Source organism: Bufo gargarizans, chromosome 5 (genome assembly GCF_014858855.1).
Source record: "Bufo gargarizans isolate SCDJY-AF-19 chromosome 5, ASM1485885v1, whole genome shotgun sequence".
Classification (NCBI taxonomy): Eukaryota; Metazoa; Chordata; class Amphibia; order Anura; family Bufonidae; genus Bufo; species Bufo gargarizans.
In genome coordinates, this window is record NC_058084.1 from 394,254,510 (window position 1) to 394,274,583 (window position 20,074).

General features: G+C 44.3%; 1 protein-coding gene across 5 annotated transcripts in view; it reads left to right on the top strand.

The window, feature by feature from the left end:
* LOC122939628 (ATP-dependent translocase ABCB1-like) overlaps positions 1-20,074 on the top strand; it is a 902,460-nt gene that overhangs the window by 136,637 nt on the left and 745,749 nt on the right. For 4 of the 5 annotated variants that reach the window (XM_044295741.1, XM_044295743.1, XM_044295745.1 and 1 more), the window contains exon 4: positions 12,001-12,064. The exons of the other annotated variant lie outside the window; for it this stretch is intronic. In XM_044295741.1, the coding sequence (XP_044151676.1) occupies positions 12,001-12,064 (64 nt within the window). The remainder of the gene's footprint in view (positions 1-12,000; positions 12,065-20,074) is intronic. 5 annotated transcript variants of the gene reach the window in all.

The following is a 20,074-nucleotide window of genomic DNA, read 5'->3' on the forward strand; positions in this document are numbered from 1 at the left end:
GGATCCATGCCTGGTTCATTTTTATGAACGTCAGCTTGTCCACATTGGCTGTAGACAGGCGGCTGCGTTTGTCTGTAATGACGCCCCCTGCCGTGCTGAATACACGTTCAGACAAAACGCTGGCTGCCGGGCAGGCCAGCACCTCCAAGGCATAAAAGGCTAGCTCTGGCCACGTGGACAATTTAGAGACCCAGAAGTTGAATGGGGCCGAACCATCAGTCAGTACGTGGAGGGGTGTGCACACGTACTGTTCCACCATGTTAGTGAAATGTTGCCTCCTGCTAACACGTTGCGTATCAGGTGGTGGTGCAGTTAGCTGTGGCGTGTTGACAAAAGTTTTCCACATCTCTGCCATGCTAACCCTGCCCTCAGAGGAGCTGGCCGTGACACAGCTGCCTTGGCGACCTCTTGCTCCTCCTCTGCCTTGGCCTTGGGCTTCCACTTGTTCCCCTGTGACATTTGGGAATGCTCTCAGTAGCGCGTCTACCAACGTGCGCTTGTACTCGCGCATCTTCCTATCACGCTCCAGTGCAGGAAGTAAGGTGGGCACATTGTCTTTGTAGCGTGGATCCAGCAGGGTGGCAACCCAGTAGTCCGCACAGGTTAAAATGTGGGCAACTCTGCTGTCGTTGCGCAGGCACTGCAGCATGTAGTCGCTCATGTGTGCCAGGCTGCCCAGGGGTAAGGACAAGCTGTCCTCTGTGGGAGGCGTATCGTCATCGTCCTGCCTTTCCCCCCAGCCACGCACCAGTGATGGACCCGAGCTGCGTTGGGTGCCACCCCGCTGTGACCATGCTTCATCCTCCTCCTCCTCCACCTCCTCCTCATCCTCGTCCTCCTCGTCCTCCAGTAGTGGGCCCTGGCTGGCCACATTTGTACCTGGCCTCTGCTGTTGCCAAAAACCTCCCTCTGAGTCACTTCGAAGAGACTGGCCTGAAAGTGCTAAAAACGACCCCTCTTCCTCCTCCTCCTCCTCCTCCTGGGCCACCTCCTCTTCCATCATCGCCCTAAGTGTTTTCTCAAGGAGACATAGAAGTGGTATTGTAACGCTGATAACGGTGTCATCGCCACTGGCCATGTTGGTGGAGTACTCGAAACAGCGCAACAGGGCACACAGGTCTCGCATGGAGGCCCAGTCATTGGTGGTGAAGTGGTGCTGTTCTGTAGTGCGACTGACCCGTGCGTGCTGCAGCTGAAACTCCACTATGGCCTGCTGCTGCTCGCACAGTCTGTCCAGCATGTGCAAGGTGGAGTTCCACCTGGTGGGCACGTCGCATATGAGGCGGTGAGCGGGAAGGCCGAAGTTACGCTGTAGCGCAGACAGGCGAGCAGCAGCAGGATGTGAACGCCGGAAGCGCGAACAGACGGCCCGCACTTTATGCAGCAGCTCTGACATGTCGGGGTAGTTGTGAATGAACTTCTGCACCACCAAATTCAGCACATGCGCCAAGCAAGGGATGTGCGTCAAATTGGCTAGTCCCAGAGCTGCAACGAGATTTCGCCCATTATCACACACCACCAGGCCGGGCTTGAGGCTCACCGGCAGCAACCACTCGTCGGTCTGTTGTTCAATACCCCGCCAAAACTCCTGTGCGGTGTGGGGCCTGTCCCCCAAACATATGAGTTTCAGAATGGCCTGCTGACGTTTACCCCGGGCTGTGCTGAAGTTGGTGGTGAAGGTGTGTGGCTGACTGGATGAGCAGGTGGAAGAAGAGGAGGAGGAAGCCGAGAAGGAGGAGGTGGCAACAGGAGGCAAAGAATGTTGCCCTGCGATCCTTGGCGGCGGAAGGACGTGCGCCAAACAGCTCTCCGCCTGGGGCCCAGCTGCCACTACATTTACCCAGTGTGCAGTTAGGGAGATATAGCGTCCCTGGCCGTGCTTACTGGTCCACGTATCTGTGGTTAGGTGGACCTTGCTACAGATGGCGTTGCGCAGTGCACACTTGATTTTATCGGATACTTGGTTGTGCAGGGAAGGCACGGCTCTCTTGGAGAAGTAGTGCCGGCTGGGAACAACATACTGTGGGACAGCAAGCGACATGAGCTGTTTGAAGCTGTCTGTGTCCACCAGCCTAAATGACAGCATTTCATAGGCCAGTAGTTTAGAAATGCTGGCATTCAGGGCCAGGGATCGAGGGTGGCTAGGTGGGAATTTACGCTTTCTATCAAATGTTTGTGAGATGGAGAGCTGAACGCTGGCGTGTGACATGGTTGAGACGCTTGGTGACGGAGGTGGTGGTGGTGGTGTTGGTGGTACATCCCCTGTTTGCTGGGCGGCAGGTGCCAACGTTCCTCCAGAGGCGGAGGAAGAGGCCGAGGCGGCAGCAGCAGAAGAGGCCGAGGCGGCAGCAGCAGAAGAGGTAGCAGGGGGAGCCTGAGTGACTTCCTTGGTTTTAAGGTGTTTACTCCACTGCAGTTCATGCTTTGCATGCAGGTGCCTGGTCATGCAGGTTGTGCTCAGGTTCAGAACGTTAATGCCTCGCTTCAGGTTCTGATGGCACAGCGTGCAAACCACTCGGGTCTTGTCGTCAGCACATTGTTTGAAGAAGTGCCATGCCAGGGAACTCCTTGAAGCTGCCTTTGGGGTGCTCGGTCCCAGATGGCTGCGGTCAGTAGCAGGCGGAGTCTCTTGGCGGCGGGTGTTCTGCTTTTGCCCACTGCTCCCTCTTTTGCTACGCTGTTGGCTCGGTCTCACCACTGCCTCTTCCTCCGAACTGTGAAGGTCAGTGGCACGACCTTCATTCCATGTGGGGTCTAGGACCTCATCGTCCCCTGCATCGTCTTCCACCCAGTCTTGATCCCTGACCTCCTGTTCAGTCTGCACACTGCAGAAAGACGCAGCAGTTGGCACCTGTGTTTCGTCATCATCAGAGACATGCTGAGGTGGTATTCCCATGTCCTCATCATCAGGAAACATAAGTGGTTGTGCGTCAGTGCATTCTATGTCTTTCACCGCTGGGGAAGGGCTAGGTGGATGCCCTTGGGAAACCCTGCCAGCGGAGTCTTCAAACAGCATAAGAGACTGCTGCATAACTTGAGGCTGAGACAGTTTCCCTGGTATGCATGGGGGTGATGTGACAGACTGATGGGGTTGGTTTTCAGGCGCCATCTGTGCGCTTTCTGCAGAAGACTGGGTGGGAGATAATGTGAACGTGCTGGATCCACTGTCGGCCACCCAATTGACTAATGCCTGTACCTGCTCAGGCCTTACCATCCTTAGAACGGCATTGGGCCCCACCATATATCGCTGTAAATTCTGGCGGCTACTGGGACCTGAGGTAGTTGGTACACTAGGACGTGTGGATGTGGCAGAACGGCCACGTCCTCTCCCAGCACCAGAGGGTCCACTAACACCACCACGACCATGTCCACGTCCGCGTCCCTTACTAGATGTTTTTCTCATTGTTATGGTTCACCACAACAACAAATATATTATTTGGCCCAATGTATTGTATTCAAATTCAGCGGGATATAAATTTGAGGCCTAGTATTTAGGCGCTGGGTGACCGGTATGGATTTAGTGACAGAATTAGACTTGGAAATGCACAGAAGCGTGTGTGTGTGAAGTTATTCTGAATGACCCAATGTGCACCTTGAATATTATATACCCTTTTAGGGATAGATTTCAAATAGCTCTGATATAGCAGAAACCACTAAATTATGAAATTGCTAAATTGGGAATTGTATTTCAACCCAGAACAAGAAATGTGCTTGAACGGACACTAAATAACTCGCCCAGCTACAGCACTAACGAGAGATTTAGCAGGATATAAATTTGAGGCCTAGTATTTAGGCGCTGGGTGACAGGTATGGGTTTAGTGACAGAATTAGACTTGGAAATACACAGTAGCGGGTGTGTGTGAAGTTATTCTGAATGACCCAATGTGCACCTTGAATATTATATACCCTTTTAGGGATAGATTTCAAATAGCTCTGATATAGCAGAAACCACTAAATTATGAAATTGCTAAATTGGGAATTGTATTTCAACCCAGAACAAGAAATGTGCTTGAACGGACACTAAATAACTCGCCCAGCTACAGCACTAACGAGAGATTTAGCAGGATATAAATTTGAGGCCTAGTATTTAGGCGCTGGGTGACAGGTATGGGTTTAGTGCCAGAATTAGACTTGGAAATACACAGTAGCGGGTGTGTGTGAAGTTATTCTGAATGACCCAATGTGCACCTTGAATATTATATACCCTTTTAGGGATAGATTTCAAATAGCTCTGATATAGCAGAAACCACTAAATTATGAAATTGCTAAATTGGGAATTGTATTTCAACCCAGAACAAGAAATGTGCTTGAACGGACACTAAATAACTCGCCCAGCTACAGCACTAACGAGAGATTTAGCAGGATATAAATTTGAGGCCTAGTATTTAGGCGCTGGGTGACAGGTATGGGTTTAGTGACAGAATTAGACTTGGAAATACACAGTGGCGGGTGTGTGTGAAGTTATTCTGAATGACCCAATGTGCACCTTGAATATTATATACCCTTTTAGGGATAGATTTCAAATAGCTCTGATATAGCAGAAACCACTAAATTATGAAATTGCTAAATTGGGAATTGTATTTCAACCCAGAACAAGAAATGTGCTTGAACGGACACTAAATAACTCGCCCAGCTACAGCACTAACGAGAGATTTAGCAGGATATAAATTTGAGGCCTAGTATTTAGGCGCTGGGTGACAGGTATGGGTTTAGTGACAGAATTAGACTTGGAAATACACAGTAGCGGGTGTGTGTGAAGTTATTCTGAATGACCCAATGTGCACCTTGAATATTATATACCCTTTTAGGGATAGATTTCAAATAGCTCTGATATAGCAGAAACCACTAAATTATGAAATTGCTAAATTGGGAATTGTATTTCAACCCAGAACAAGAAATGTGCTTGAACGGACACTAAATAACTCGCCCAGCTACAGCACTAACGAGAGATTTAGCAGGATATAAATTTGAGGCCTAGTATTTAGGCGCTGGGTGACAGGTATGGGTTTAGTGACAGAATTAGACTTGGAAATACACAGTGGCGGGTGTGTGTGAAGTTATTCTGAATGACCCAATGTGCACCTTGAATATTATATACCCTTTTAGGGATAGATTTCAAATAGCTCTGATATAGCAGAAACCACTAAATTATGAAATTGCTAAATTGGGAATTGTATTTCAACCCAGAACAAGAAATGTGCTTGAACGGACACTAAATAACTCGCCCAGCTACAGCACTAACGAGAGATTTAGCAGGATATAAATTTGAGGCCTAGTATTTAGGCGCTGGGTGACAGGTATGGGTTTAGTGACAGAATTAGACTTGGAAATACACAGTAGCGGGTGTGTGTGAAGTTATTCTGAATGACCCAATGTGCACCTTGAATATTATATACCCTTTTAGGGATAGATTTCAAATAGCTCTGATATAGCAGAAACCACTAAATTATGAAATTGCTAAATTGGGAATTGTATTTCAACCCAGAACAAGAAATGTGCTTGAACGGACACTAAATAACTCGCCCAGCTACAGCACTAACGAGAGATTTAGCAGGATATAAATTTGAGGCCTAGTATTTAGGCGCTGGGTGACAGGTATGGGTTTAGTGACAGAATTAGACTTGGAAATACACAGTAGCGGGTGTGTGTGAAGTTATTCTGAATGACCCAATGTGCACCTTGAATATTATATACCCTTTTAGGGATAGATTTCAAATAGCTCTGATATAGCAGAAACCACTAAATTATGAAATTGCTAAATTGGGAATTGTATTTCAACCCAGAACAAGAAATGTGCTTGAACGGACACTAAATAACTCGCCCAGCTACAGCACTAACGAGAGATTTAGCAGGATATAAATTTGAGGCCTAGTATTTAGGCGCTGGGTGACAGGTATGGGTTTAGTGACAGAATTAGACTTGGAAATACACAGTGGCGGGTGTGTGTGAAGTTATTCTGAATGACCCAATGTGCACCTTGAATATTATATACCCTTTTAGGGATAGATTTCAAATAGCTCTGATATAGCAGAAACCACTAAATTATGAAATTGCTAAATTGGGAATTGTATTTCAACCCAGAACAAGAAATGTGCTTGAACGGACACTAAATAACTCGCCCAGCTACAGCACTAACGAGAGATTTAGCAGGATATAAATTTGAGGCCTAGTATTTAGGCGCTGGGTGACAGGTATGGGTTTAGTGACAGAATTAGACTTGGAAATACACAGTAGCGGGTGTGTGTGAAGTTATTCTGAATGACCCAATGTGCACCTTGAATATTATATACCCTTTTAGGGATAGATTTCAAATAGCTCTGATATAGCAGAAACCACTAAATTATGAAATTGCTAAATTGGGAATTGTATTTCAACCCAGAACAAGAAATGTGCTTGAACGGACACTAAATAACTCGCCCAGCTACAGCACTAACGAGAGATTTAGCAGGATATAAATTTGAGGCCTAGTATTTAGGCGCTGGGTGACAGGTATGGGTTTAGTGACAGAATTAGACTTGGAAATACACAGTAGCGGGTGTGTGAAGTTATTCTGAATGACCCTATGTGCACCTTGAATATTATATACCCTTTTAGGGATAGATTTCAAATAGCTCTGATACAGCAGAAACCACTAAATTTTAAATTGCTAAATTGGGAATTGTATTTCAACCCAGAACAAAAAATGTGCTTTGACGGACACTAAATAACTTTCCCAGCCACAACAGGACAGCGGTAACGAGAGATTTAGCGGGATATAAATTTGAGGCCTAGTATTTAGGCGCTGGGTGACCGGTATGGATTTAGTGACAGAATTAGACTGGGATATGGCCAAAAAATAACCACACTATTGCTGGTTAAATGCACTTGGTGATGGGCGCAGCTTGCCCCTGATGTAGTATATGGCCAAAAAATGAACAGACTATTGCTGGTTAAATGCACTTGGTGTCACAGCTTGACCAACCACACTACTGAGGGTTAAATGCACTTGGTGACGGGCGCAGCTTGCCCCTGATTTAGTATATGGCCAAAAAATGAACAGACTATTGCTGGTTAAATGCACTTGGTGTGATAGCTTGACCAACCACACTACTGAGGGTTAAATGCACTTGGTGTGACAGCTTCACCCTGATGTAGGCTTTAGCCAAAAAACAACCACACCATTGAGGGTTAAATGCACTTGGTCGCATCTTGTGCTGGCGCACCACAAGACACAAAATGGCCGCTGATCACCCCAGAAAAATGTGACTGACAAACGGTCTGGGCAGCCTAAAAACAGTGAGCAATTGAGGATCAGCAGCTCAATGATCCACAGCTGCAGATCGATCAGTTAATCAAGTCCTTTGGAGGAGTTAATCTGCCTAATCTCGCCCTACTGTCGCAGCCGCAACCTCTCCCTACGCTAATCAGAGCAGAGTGACGGGCGGCGCTATGTGACTCCAGCTTAAATAGAGGCTGGGTCACATGGTGCTCTGGCCAATCACAGCCATGCCAATAGTAGGCATGGCTGTGATGGCCTCTTGGGGCAAGTAGTATGACGCTTGTTGATTGGCTGCTTTGCAGCCTTTCAAAAAGCGCCAAGAAAGCGTCACAAAAGCGCGAAGAAAGCGACGAACACCGAACCCGAACCCGGACTTTTACGAAAATGTCCGGGTTCGGGTCCGTGTCACGGACACCCCAAAATTCGGTACGAACCCGAACTATACAGTTCGAGTTCGCTCATCCCTATAAATATATTAAAAAGATCAAGAAAATGGAGGGGGTGTCTTTTTTATAAAAACAGGAACCTAATAATAAAATATTAAATATTAAAATATTAGATCAGTCAGTGGATTGTAAAACCGGAAGTATTACAACTTCCTATCGATGTTCAGTGGAGCCCATTTTGGAACACAAAAGTTCCCATATGTAGGCCCTTTGAAGGATTATCTTGTTGGTTTGCCTGTAAGGTCAAAACGATAGCCAGTAGTGAGTCACAGAGGTAGCAGGTAAATGAATACTTGTGGCCATATGTTCCATTGTGCCAATGATTGCTCAGAACACACAGTAAAAAGTATATAGGCCAATCCGTACAAGAATAGATCAAATAAGATGAGATAAAAAGAAAAGTAAAAAATAAAAAAATGTATAAAAAAATGCAAAAAAAATATGCAAAAAAAAAATAGAAACAAATAGATAAATAAAAAGAATATGAATATATATATATATATATATATATATTTGTGGGACTATCCTCAACAAATGGCTAAGGGGATGAGGATAAGAGCCCTCTAATCAAAGCCCTCTAATCAATATAGGAGCTCCTCTTTAGAACATGTGGGCCAAAATATATTACCCGCAGGATAATTAGTAAGTCATAAAGTACCGGTAAGACTCATCAACATATATAGTAAATGTCAATGGATAAATTAATTTAAAAAGAGGGGGAAAAAGGTGTGTGGAGAAGCATAAATGCACAAATGAGGTGGTTAATTAAAGGTAGTCTTACGTCTCAGGTGACGGTGTGGAATATATTGACGAATGTACTTATTCTGATATAAAATGGAAAGAGGCACCTACTGAACTAAATAACTCGTGACGGATATGTGTAGCTTATAGGGTGGACAATGATATTTGATCTTGAGAACAGAATCATTATTCACCAGAGACAGGAGCTGAAGAGACACATTCACTCCACTGAGAGTCCAGTTTTATGGGAACAAGAGGCCAAAATAGGTAGTTAAAACAGTTATATCATGTTCATATTGTTAATATTGTATTTAGAACTGTATACTGAACCAGTTATATGTGTGCTTACTTACAGTTCCACCAAATTCAGTTGCAAACTACAAATATGGTAGCATACAAATAGCAATCCATAGAAATTGCATACAGATCAGTAGAACTATCGGTCAAATCTCAGATATACCTCTCAGAGAGATCATAAAGTGCTTAAATAACTTAAAGTGAGAGTACAGATACTGAAGAGAGAAATATATCCACCATTTTATGTTGAATGACAAGATTGAACAAATGAACCACCATCTTAATCATACCGCAATTTTGTAATATCTTTTCAACACGTGTTATGTACATGGACTATTTTCTGCGGAGGCGGCAGGGTTATATATGAAGAAAAGTTGAAGTTAATAAAGAAGTTACTTCAAGCATTTGGTGTGCTCTTTAAACCTACTATGTTTCCATAGAACAGTGCTAGAGGAATTACAGAGTAAGACAGTCTGGTTAGACTAAAAATTCAGAGATGGCTAAATTCTTGTAATGCTACAGCGCAAAAGGCACATCATAGTGCTGCGCCTGCCATGGGGGGCAGTAGCAATACCAGCTCCATCAAGTCTAGAGTCGCTGATGAGCAGTTTTCTTCACCCGCCTACTGAAGAAACTACTCACCAACAGCAGTAGCTAGACGTAGAGCAGAACCTGAACCAGCAGGTTGTGGTATATATGGAGTGCACCCTGCCACCCCACATCGAAGATCCCCTGGACTACTAACCAGCCAAACTCTATTTGTGGCCGCAACTGGCAAAGTTTTCCCTTGACAAGCTTTCCTGCAGAGCAGGTGAGTGCGGCGGTGGCCATAGTTACCCCAAGGAGAATTCGCCTGTCTACCCAAAATGTGAAGAAACTGACCATTATGAAGATGAATCAGGTATGGATCAGCCAGGATTTTCAAACACCAGTCCCTGATGCATCAGACTAGATCATCCATGGTGCCACACCTACACTCTGACAAAAGAGACCTGTTTCTTCTGGCTGCCAGGTATTCCTACAGTCATCCACCATCTTTGGGTGGTACCGGTATTGCCCCCCACCTCCCACTCTGTCACTAGGCCACTCTGTGGTCTCCTGATACTGCTGTCACCTCATCACTATGTCACTGGGCCACTCTGTGGTTTCCCTAATGCTGCTGCCACATCACAACTCTGGTCTCCTCATGCTACTGACACCTCACCACTATGTCACTGGGCTAATCTGTGGTCTCCTCATGCTGCTGCCACCTCACCACTCTGTCACTGGGCAACTCTGTGGACTTGTAATGCTTTTCTCCCCCTTCCCACTCCATGACTGGGCCACTATTCTGCCTTTTTGGCCTTGTTGACATCATCATTTATTTCATCCTTCTTCTGATCTGTCAGAAAGAAGGACAAATGAGACACACAATGGATCCTGTCTGTGAAACAGCTGTAAGGCCTGTATAGTCCCATCAGAATTGGCTTCTGATTTTGTTAGCCAAAAGCAGGAGTGCATAAAAACTCAGAAGACATGCAAATATTCCATTCACTTGTCATCTGTGTTTTGGATCCACTCCTGTTTTTTTGGGCATTAGCAATACTGACAATACTGATGGATTGCTGACCAAATGCGGACCGAGTGAAGGTGGATGCTCAACAGAAAGGATCAGTTTATTGGAGGTTATTGTTCTGATGGATCAGAGGAAGGGCAAAATAATCAGTGACGTCAACACAAACTTACTGCTGACACCCTCTCCACTCTGTCAGGGGGGCTCTTTATACCTGGTGCTAAAATTGACTTGTAAGGCTGAGTTCACACTTGAGCTATTTGGTCAGTTTTGGCCCTGTAATTGACCAAATGAGTGAAGTGTGAAGGGATTCTAAGACCGACACCTGTCATCTACATGTCATACTGACTCACAGTATTGTTTCACTACCACAACAGACTCCCTATGCGTGTTACTGCAAGACTCAGTGTTCTACACCACTTTACAGGCTCTCTGCAGCCAGTAAATAGCTGTTTTTTAATGTGATTTGCCATGAATAAAATTGGATTGAATCAAATGTTTTCGGAAAATTTGGCGAATCGACTTTTTGAGAAATTCGCTCATCTCTAGTAATGATGAGCACACTTAGAGATCTTGGTCCACGTGCTTCTGCACATGTATTAGATCCTTGGGCGTAACTAACTAGCTCATCCCCATCCCCGCCTGCCATTGGCTGCTCCCCCCGACACTGAATATTTCCATCCGTGTACAGGGAGAAGCAGCAGCGGTGGTGCGGGGACCAGGAGCGGTGCAGAGAGTGGGGAAGTAGGTAAGTATATTCACTGTGAGGGGCCTGGCACATGGGGGCTATTGTTAGTTGGGGTTGGGTATGTCAGTGAGGGGGCATTAGTGATGTGCAGTTGCACTATGTACTGTATATCCTTGCACCTTGTGTCCTCCTGAGACTAAGATATTCTGATGTGTTGCAGAGCACTCCGGTCACATACAGCTTAGGCCTATGTGCTGAGTGGATGGCATGACTTCCTGGAGGAGAAAGAAAGCCGAACACTGACTGGCTGAGGCTTAGCAAACCAGGGTTAGGCTTGTAGTACTTTCTGGAGTGCCTAAAGTGTGCTGTCTGTATGACTGCCAGTGTTAGAGATTAGAAAAGTATTCATAAATTTGATTTGGCTGCTTTGCTGAATTTAACCAAAAAATTATCTACGTGACAAATTACTTCATTGTGAAGCGCGTTTCTTTGTAAGTAGTGGGTGCAATGACTGGGAGTGGCAATTGCGTCATTGTACCCCTCAGATGCCCCCTTCACATGGCATCTGATAGCAACAATCGGGTGTAAAAAACCCCCAAAAAAACATTTAATCATACTTACCTTATCCATTTGCTTGCGATGGGCCGGCCACCATCTTGATTAAAGCGTGAACTCGGCCGGTGTGGTGATGTCACCATGCACCAGATTTCGTGCGAGATCTTCAATTAAGACGGTGGCTGGCCGGTTGCAAGCAAATAGATGAGGTAAGTATGTGAATGGGCAGCAGGCAGGCCAACCAGGGAAGTGAACAGTGTCAGGGGGCACACCAGGGAAGCAGACACAAAACGAATTTGAAGAAATTTGCTCACCTCTAATATGTATATAATCTTTCATTACTACTGCACTATTATTATTAGAACCAATCTGACTTGAATAAGGAAACAATTAAAATGATAGGAAGATTATGTATTTTGTTTAATTTTATTATTATAACTGTTCTTATTTTAACTTGTTTTAGTAAAGACACAAAGGTTTCCCATGCCAAGATGATCACTAAGGAGACGGTGGGATTTCTCGAACTGGTCAGTTTTTCTTACCTTTATGTACTTTTAATTAACTGAAATTGGTATTTTGAGTTCAGATTACCTAATAAAAAAAAAAAGTCATATTCCCTATTAGTTTAAGGGGCTAGCCAGGAATAAATATTTAGGATATCCTCAGGATAGGTCATCAGATATCAGATCTGCGAGGGTGCGACAACCAGAATCCCCGCTGATCAGCTATATGAAGAGGCCTTGAGCGCTGCAGTCTCTTCCTAGGCCAGTGACATTACTGTAAATCGGTCAAATGGCCTAGATGCAGCTTAGGCTGAGCTCACATCAGCGTTCAGCCTTTCCATTCTCCTGCTCCGTTTTAGGAGCAGGAGAACGAAAAGGATGGATTTGACACATAAGTGAGCTGAACGGAGCCTACGGGCCCCATAGACTATAATGGGGTCCGTTAGGTTTCCGCTTGGAGAAAGATTTTTGAAGCAGAGACTAAAGTTGTGCATGCAGGACTTTTGTCTCCGATCCCTGAAACAGCTTATCGGCAGAGATGCCGTGACTTGGACCCCCAACTGATGTGATAATAGTGACTTATCCCGAGGATCATTATCTTTTACAGGATATCTCCTTTAATTCTCAGCTGGTCATGTGTTAAGGACCCCCAACTATTCGCCAACATGGAAAAGGACTGCAAAGAGCTAATTTCTGTTTGTGGGACCTAAGGTGTCAATAGATTACATGGACAGCTGGTTGGAGGACAATTACAACAGGTGCTACGCCAGTTTTTGGCATGAAAAAAGTGCCAAGACCCCATTTTATGACTTTTTACACGCCCAAGCACCAATATTTTGTCGCATGGGTGTTTTTTTTGCTGTGTTTGCAACGTGGAAGTGATGGGGGTTGGCAGGGACAGTGACATTGGGGCACACATTTAACATCTTGGAGTTGGAGTAGTTTTTACTTCCGACACACTGCCGGCAGTGTGGCTAATTTATGACTAGTGGTGAGCAGGAGGTGCCATATTCGATTTAGACGAAATTTGCGAATATTCGCTTGAATATTCGTCTCATATTCGTCAAAATCGAATATTCGGCATTCTAGTTATCGCGATTAATATACGATTTTAAATAATCGCGTATTGCGATTTTAACTTAAGGTAACTTTCCTATTGGTTTGATATCTAGAATTAGCGAAGATGACGAATATGACGAATGTATTCGTCATGTTCCTTAAAACGAAGATAACGAAGTACTCTCCATCTTTGTTTTAGCTCCATATTCATCAACTTCGCTAATTCTAGCAATCGAATAGGAAAGTTGACTAGAGACAGTTTTTAATTCACTATGCGATCTATATTACTTTGCTTTTTTTTAAATAAAATAATTATAATAATTATTCTATTTATTTAGAAAAAAAGCAAAGTAATATAATCGCATAGCGAATTAAACACAGCTTTCTCTATAGTCAACTTTCCTATTTGAATGCTAGAATTAGCAATAGTCATCTTTGCTAATTCTACTAAGCCAACCATAGTAAACCAGGTCTAAGTTGAAATCGCAATGCGATTACTTCAAGTTATATTAATCGAATTGCGATTTCAACTTAGAGCTGTGTTTCTAATGGGTCAGCTTGCTAGAATTAACTAAGTTAATGAATATGGAATATAGCAGTATTGTTGAAATTGCAATTCGAATAATATAACTTGAAGTAATCGCATTGCGATTTCAACTTAATTCTCACATCCAACAGTACATTCTAGTATGGAAGCGTTCCCATGGTGATGGGGACGCTCCATTAGCACGGAAGTCGGCAGCAGCAGCAACGGACACTGACTGGAGCAGTCAGGAAGCCAGGTATCCTCAGGACAGGTAAGAACTACTTTTGGGAAGTGGGAAAGAAACAAATATAACAATAATTAAAAAAAAAAAAACGAATATTCAAAATAGCGAATTTATAGTGCTATATTTGAAATATTCGCGAATTAGCAAAGTGCCGATATTCGCAAAAAAAAATCGCTATTCGAATATTCACGCTCAACACTATTTATGACAAGGCCTACGAAGAGAACAGCTAATCAGCATATGCATAGCTAAAGACTTATGGACATAGGGTTGGGCAATATCAAAAATATTCCGACAATAACAATATTAAGAAATTTATCGTGATAACGATGTATATGACAATAAATACCCATTTAGAAGAAAAACACTCAAAACATGTTCTCGTGTTTCAGGTCTTTAATTGTACAGTATAATGTCTCCTTGTAGCATCCGTACAGTATGATGTCTCCTTGTAGCCCCCATACAGTATAATGTCAGATAGGTAATTCATATCAGATTGGCAGAGGTCTAGCACCCGGGACCCTGGCCGATCAGCTATTAGAAGAGGCCGGTGGATAACCTCTTTAATGTATAGCATGGATTTAAAGCTCCTACACTCTCGCCGGAGCATGTCAGGCTCTGGGAAAAGAGTAGCAACTGTTATAAGGTTCACACTTCAATTATTTAGTTAGTTATTTCCATCAGTTATTGCGAGCCAAAACCAGGTGCGGGTCAAAAATACAAAACAGAATATTTTATTTTATTTTTCGTTTATGGGCCGTTTTTTGTGTTCCGTATATGGTCTGTATACGGAACCATTCATTTCAATGGTTCTGCAAAAAGACAATGTACTCCGTATGCATTCCGTTCCCGAATTTCCGTTTTTCCGTTCCGTTGATACATGTCCTATTATAGCCTGCAAATTACGTTCCATGGCTCCATTCAAGTCAATGGGTCCGCAAAAAAAGGAACACATACAGAAATGCATCCGTATGTCTTCCGTATCCATTCCGTTTTTGAGGAACTATCTATTGAAAATGTTATGCCCAGCCCAATTTTTACTATGTAATTACTGTATGCTGTATGTCATACGTAAAAATAGAACAAACACAACGGAAACAAATAACGGAACAACGGATCCGTTAACTGATCACAAAACACTGAAAAAGCCATATGGTAGTGTGAAAGAGGCCTTAGGCCTCTTTCACACGGGCGTCATGTTTTTTGCCCGGATAAGAGGCGGGTGCGTTGCGGGAAAATGCGCGATTTTTCCGCGCGAGTGCAAAACATTGTCATGCGTTTTGCACTCGCGTGAGAAAAATCACGCATGTTTGGTACCCAGACCCGAACTTCTTCACAGAAGTTCGGGCTTGGGATTGATGTTCTGAATATTGTATTATTTTCCCTTATAACATGGTTATAAGGGAAAATAATAGCATTCTGAATACAGAATGCTTAGTATAATAGTGCTGGAAGGGTTAAAAATAATAAAAAAAGTTAACTCACCTTCTCCTCTTGTTAGCGTAGATCCCGGTCTGTTCTTTAGCTGTGGACTGAATGACCTGAGGTGACGTCAGATCACATGCTCCAATCACATGGTCCATCACCATGGTGATGGAGCATGTGATCTGACGTCATCAAAGGTCCTTCAGCCACAGCTAAAGAACAGACCGGCCTCTACGCGAACAGGAGGAGAAGGTGAGTTAACTTTTTTATTATTTTTAACCCTTCCAGCACTATTATACTAAGCATTCTGTAGTCAGAATGCTATTATTTTCCCTTATAACCATGTTATAAGGGAAAATAATACAGTGAATAGACTGTCACCTAGAACCCATGCGTGAAAATCGCACCGCATCCGCACTTGCTTGCGGATGCATGCGATTTTCACGCAACCCCATTCATTTCTATAGGGCCTGCATTACGTGAAAAACGCACAAAGAGGAGCATGCTGCGATTTTCACGCAACGCATAAGTGATGCGTGAAAATCACCGCTCGTGTGCACAGCCCCATAGAAATGAATGGGTCAGGATTCAGTGCGGGTGCAATGCGTTCACCGCACGCATCGCACCCGCACGGAAAACTCGCCCGTGTGAAAGGGGCCTTAGGCTGAGTTCACACGAGCGTGACAGATTTGGTCCGGATGCGTTCAGGGTGCGTTCAGTTAAACTCGCACCATTTTGCAAGCAAGTTCAGTCAGTTTTGGCTGCAATTGCGTTTAGTTGTTCAGTTTTTTCCGCGCGGGTGCAATGCGTTTTGATGCGTTTTTCACGCGCGTGATAAAAAACTGAATGTTTACAAACAACATCTCCTAGCAACCATCAGTGAAAAACGCATTGCATCCGCACTTGCTTGCAGATGCAATGCGTTATTAACGCAGCCCCATTCACTTCTATGGAGCCAGGGCTGCGTTAAAAACGCAGAATATAGAACATGCTGCGATTTTAAAGCATTGCAGAAGTGATGCATGAAAAAAAATGCTCATGTGCACAGCCCCATTGAAATGAATGGGTCAGGATTCAGTGCAGGTGCAATGCGTTCACCTACTGCATTGCACCCGCGCGGAAATCTCGCCCGTGTGAACTCAGCCTTAGACTGTTTTCGTGACAAAATCAGGTCGAAAAAAAGGCAAACCTACATAAATAGGTCAGAAAAAAGTTAGAAAACTTCTGAATTAGTCTAAAAAAAAAACAAAATAGTCAGATGAGGCACAAAGGCATCCAAAACACAAGCAATTTAAATAGCAAATGTGACAAAAAAATAAGATTGTCTAAAACAGGATTTTTTTTTACTAAAAACAGGTGTAAACAATTTAGTAAATGTGCCCCATTGTTTCCCCTCAAGTGTTCAGCAAGGCTTTTCTTGACTTTTTCAAGTGACTTCAGAGACAAATGTGTTCCCAGGTAGAGGAGCAATTTCTGAAGATTTCTACCACAAAATCAAATCTCTATCAGCTTGCTCAATGCTGTGAGTCATTATGACATGGAGATGACAGGCATTGCTCTTAGGCCCCTTTCACACGGACGAGTTTTCAGCCCGGGTGCAATGCGTGACGTGAACTCAAGTGTGAACTCCGCCTTACAGGTCAATGTTAGTGCCCAAGATCCTACTTTAGCATGAAAGAGCGCACTCCTTTTACACCGTCGTCAGCTGATTCCAGAACGGCTAACAGGACATACATTTATTTCCTTTAAATACACCCCGTAAATGGCTGTAGTGCAATGTAAATTCACAGCAGAACTGCAATTAAGACGTATTATTTTTCCTATTAATGCACCCCAAAAAAGAAATATAACAATTCACTGCAGAACGACTAATAGGACATACGTATCTTTCCTAGTAATACACCCCGTAAAAAACTGTAGTACATGTATGTAACTTCCCTGCTAAATGGCAATTATGACATGTATTTTTTCCTTTTTTTCCCTATTAATACACCCCCAAAAAAAGTAAAACTCAAAGCAGAACGGCTAATAGGAGGTAAATATTTTTCCTATTAATACACCCTCACACAGAACTTGCACCCCAATAACAAGCAAGGTTTGCTGAAATTAGTGATGTATCATCCCTATCTTTTCCTGAACTTGTAAATTGTTTTTTCAGCACAATAAAGTATTTTCTAACACTGTCCCTAGCGCCTGCTGACATCTCTCCCTGCACTAGGCACACTGGAAAATGGCTGAATCCAAGATGGCTGAGGCCATTTATAGGGCTGTGACATCACAGGGGCTGTCTGGCTGCTGATTGGCTGCATGCATGGCATTGTGGGTGATCCCTCGTTCCCAGAGTTCTTTGCTCCATGTCCTAACACCCGCAGCAGCCATTTTAGGAAAAAATGCGATTTGTTACCACAAAGTGTGAGGCAATTCGATTTTCTCATTTCTAATTGCTATATACGATTAGTGATGTCCCAAACTATTCGCCGGCGAATAGTTCCCGGCGAACATAGCTTGCTCGCGTTCGCCGCTGCGGGTGAACATATGCGATGTTCGGTCTGCCCCCTATACATCATCATTGAGTAAACTTTGACCCTGTACCTCACAGTCAGCAGACACATTCCAGCCAATCAGCAGCAGATCCTCCCTCCCAGACCCTCCCACCTCATTCGGAAGCTGCATTCACAGTGAGAGGGGGGACAGTACTGCTGCTGCTGATTCAATAGGGAAAGCGTTAGCTAGGGCATTGTTCTGTGTCCACAGACTCATCTGCTGTAAGGACAGCGTCCTGACAGCACCCCAAAAAGCCCTTTTCAGGGCTGGTACATCAGTGTGCTTTATATATATATATATATATATATATTGCAGTTGCCTGGCTGCCCGTGTGTGAGAGGCTGCAGGCTCTGTCACAGACAGCACGTGCACACCATTTCATACAGGGTGTGACAGAAAATACCTTGCAGATAAAAAACAAATTATATTTAATATTTTTCTGTGACATAAACACATTTGCAAGCCCATGTGTGTCAGGCCCACAAAGACTGTATTGTGGCCACTGGCTAGTGGCTAGGTCTCCACTCATACCGTTACTGGGTGTCATTCACTCAAATACCTTGCAGATAAAAAAAATTTGATTTAAAAATTTTCTGTGATATAATCACATTTGCAAATTGCAAGCCCGTGTGTGACAGGCCCACACAGACTGTATTGTGGCCACTGGCTAGGCCTCCACTCATACCGTTACAGGGTGTCATTCACTCAAATACCTTGCAGAAAAAAAAAATATATTTAAAATGTTTCTGTGATATAATCACATTTGCAAGCCCATGTGTGTCAGGCCCACACAGACTGTACTGTGCCCACTGCCCACCACTTATATAGGTTGACACAGTACCTTGCACGTATAGTACCACTTCACAAAAAATAAATTAAAAATGACAGGCAGAGGCAGGCCACCCCACAGGGGCCGTCGTGGTCGTGGTGCTGTGATTTCCACTGGCCCTGGAATAATGCCCAGTGTTCAGAGGCCACGTACCCTGAACCCAAAAAAATTCGGAGAAAATAGTTGACTGGCTTACACAGGACACCCAATCTTCAACAGCTTCCGCTAAGAACCTTGACGCACCATCCTCCTCCAGCTCAGCTTTGGTCACCTGCTTTCAAGTTACCACTCTCCGCCCGCCACTACCACCACAGCCACCACAGCCGCTTTACTTGATCCCTCAGAGGAGTTATTTACACATCAGTTGGATGAAATTAGTTATGCACAACCATTATTGCCAGGGGATGTAGATAACAGGGATATGTCACAGTCAGGCAGCATTGCATACATGGTTGTACAGTGTGATGATGATGATGATGTTGTACCCGCTGCTGCTTAATTTGCTGAGGTGTCAGATACAAGTGAAGCGGTTGATAATGACGATGTATCCGTGAATGCCACGTGGGTGCATGCTCGAAGAGAAGAAGAGGGGGAAAGTTCAGAAGGGGAGACAGAGAGGAGGAGACGAGTTGGAAGCATGGGGAGGTCGTCGCAAGGAGCTAGTGGCACAGTCAGACAGCATGTATCGGCACCTGGGGTCAGCCAGACAGCACACCAATTAACGCATGCTGTTGCCACCACCAGAATGCCGTCATTGCAAAGCTCAGCAGTGTAAAGTTTTTTTTGTGTGTCTGCCTCTGACAACAGCGATGCCATTTGCAACCTGTGCCAAAAGAAACTGAGTCGTGGGAAATCCAACACCCACCTAGGTACAACTGCTTTGCGAAGGCACATGATCGCACATCACAAATGCCTATGGGATCAACACATGATGACGAGTAGAAGCAGCACACAAGTTCAAAGCCACCATCCTCCTCCTGGTCCAGCATCTTCAGCCACGTCAACCACTTCTGTCCTCCTTGCCCCCTCTCAACCACCCGCCACTCTGCCTCTTACCTTCAGCAGTTCCATTTCATCTGCCCACAGTCAGGTGTCTGTAAAGGAAATGTTTGAACGTAAGAAGCCAATGTCACAGAGTCACCCCCTTGCCCGGCGTCTGACAGCTGGCTTGACGGCAAATGAGTAGCTCGGCATCCAACCTTCTGCAAATGGGGTCTTTCATGCTGTCATGTCTGTTGAGGGACCCTCGTATAAAAAGGATGAAGGAGAACGACCTGTACTGGGTGGCCACGCTACTAGACCCCCGGTATAAGCAGAAAGTGGCGGAAATGTTACCAAATTACCGGAAGTCAGAAAGGATGCAGCAGTTCAAAACCAAACTAAAAAATATACTTTACATAGCTTATA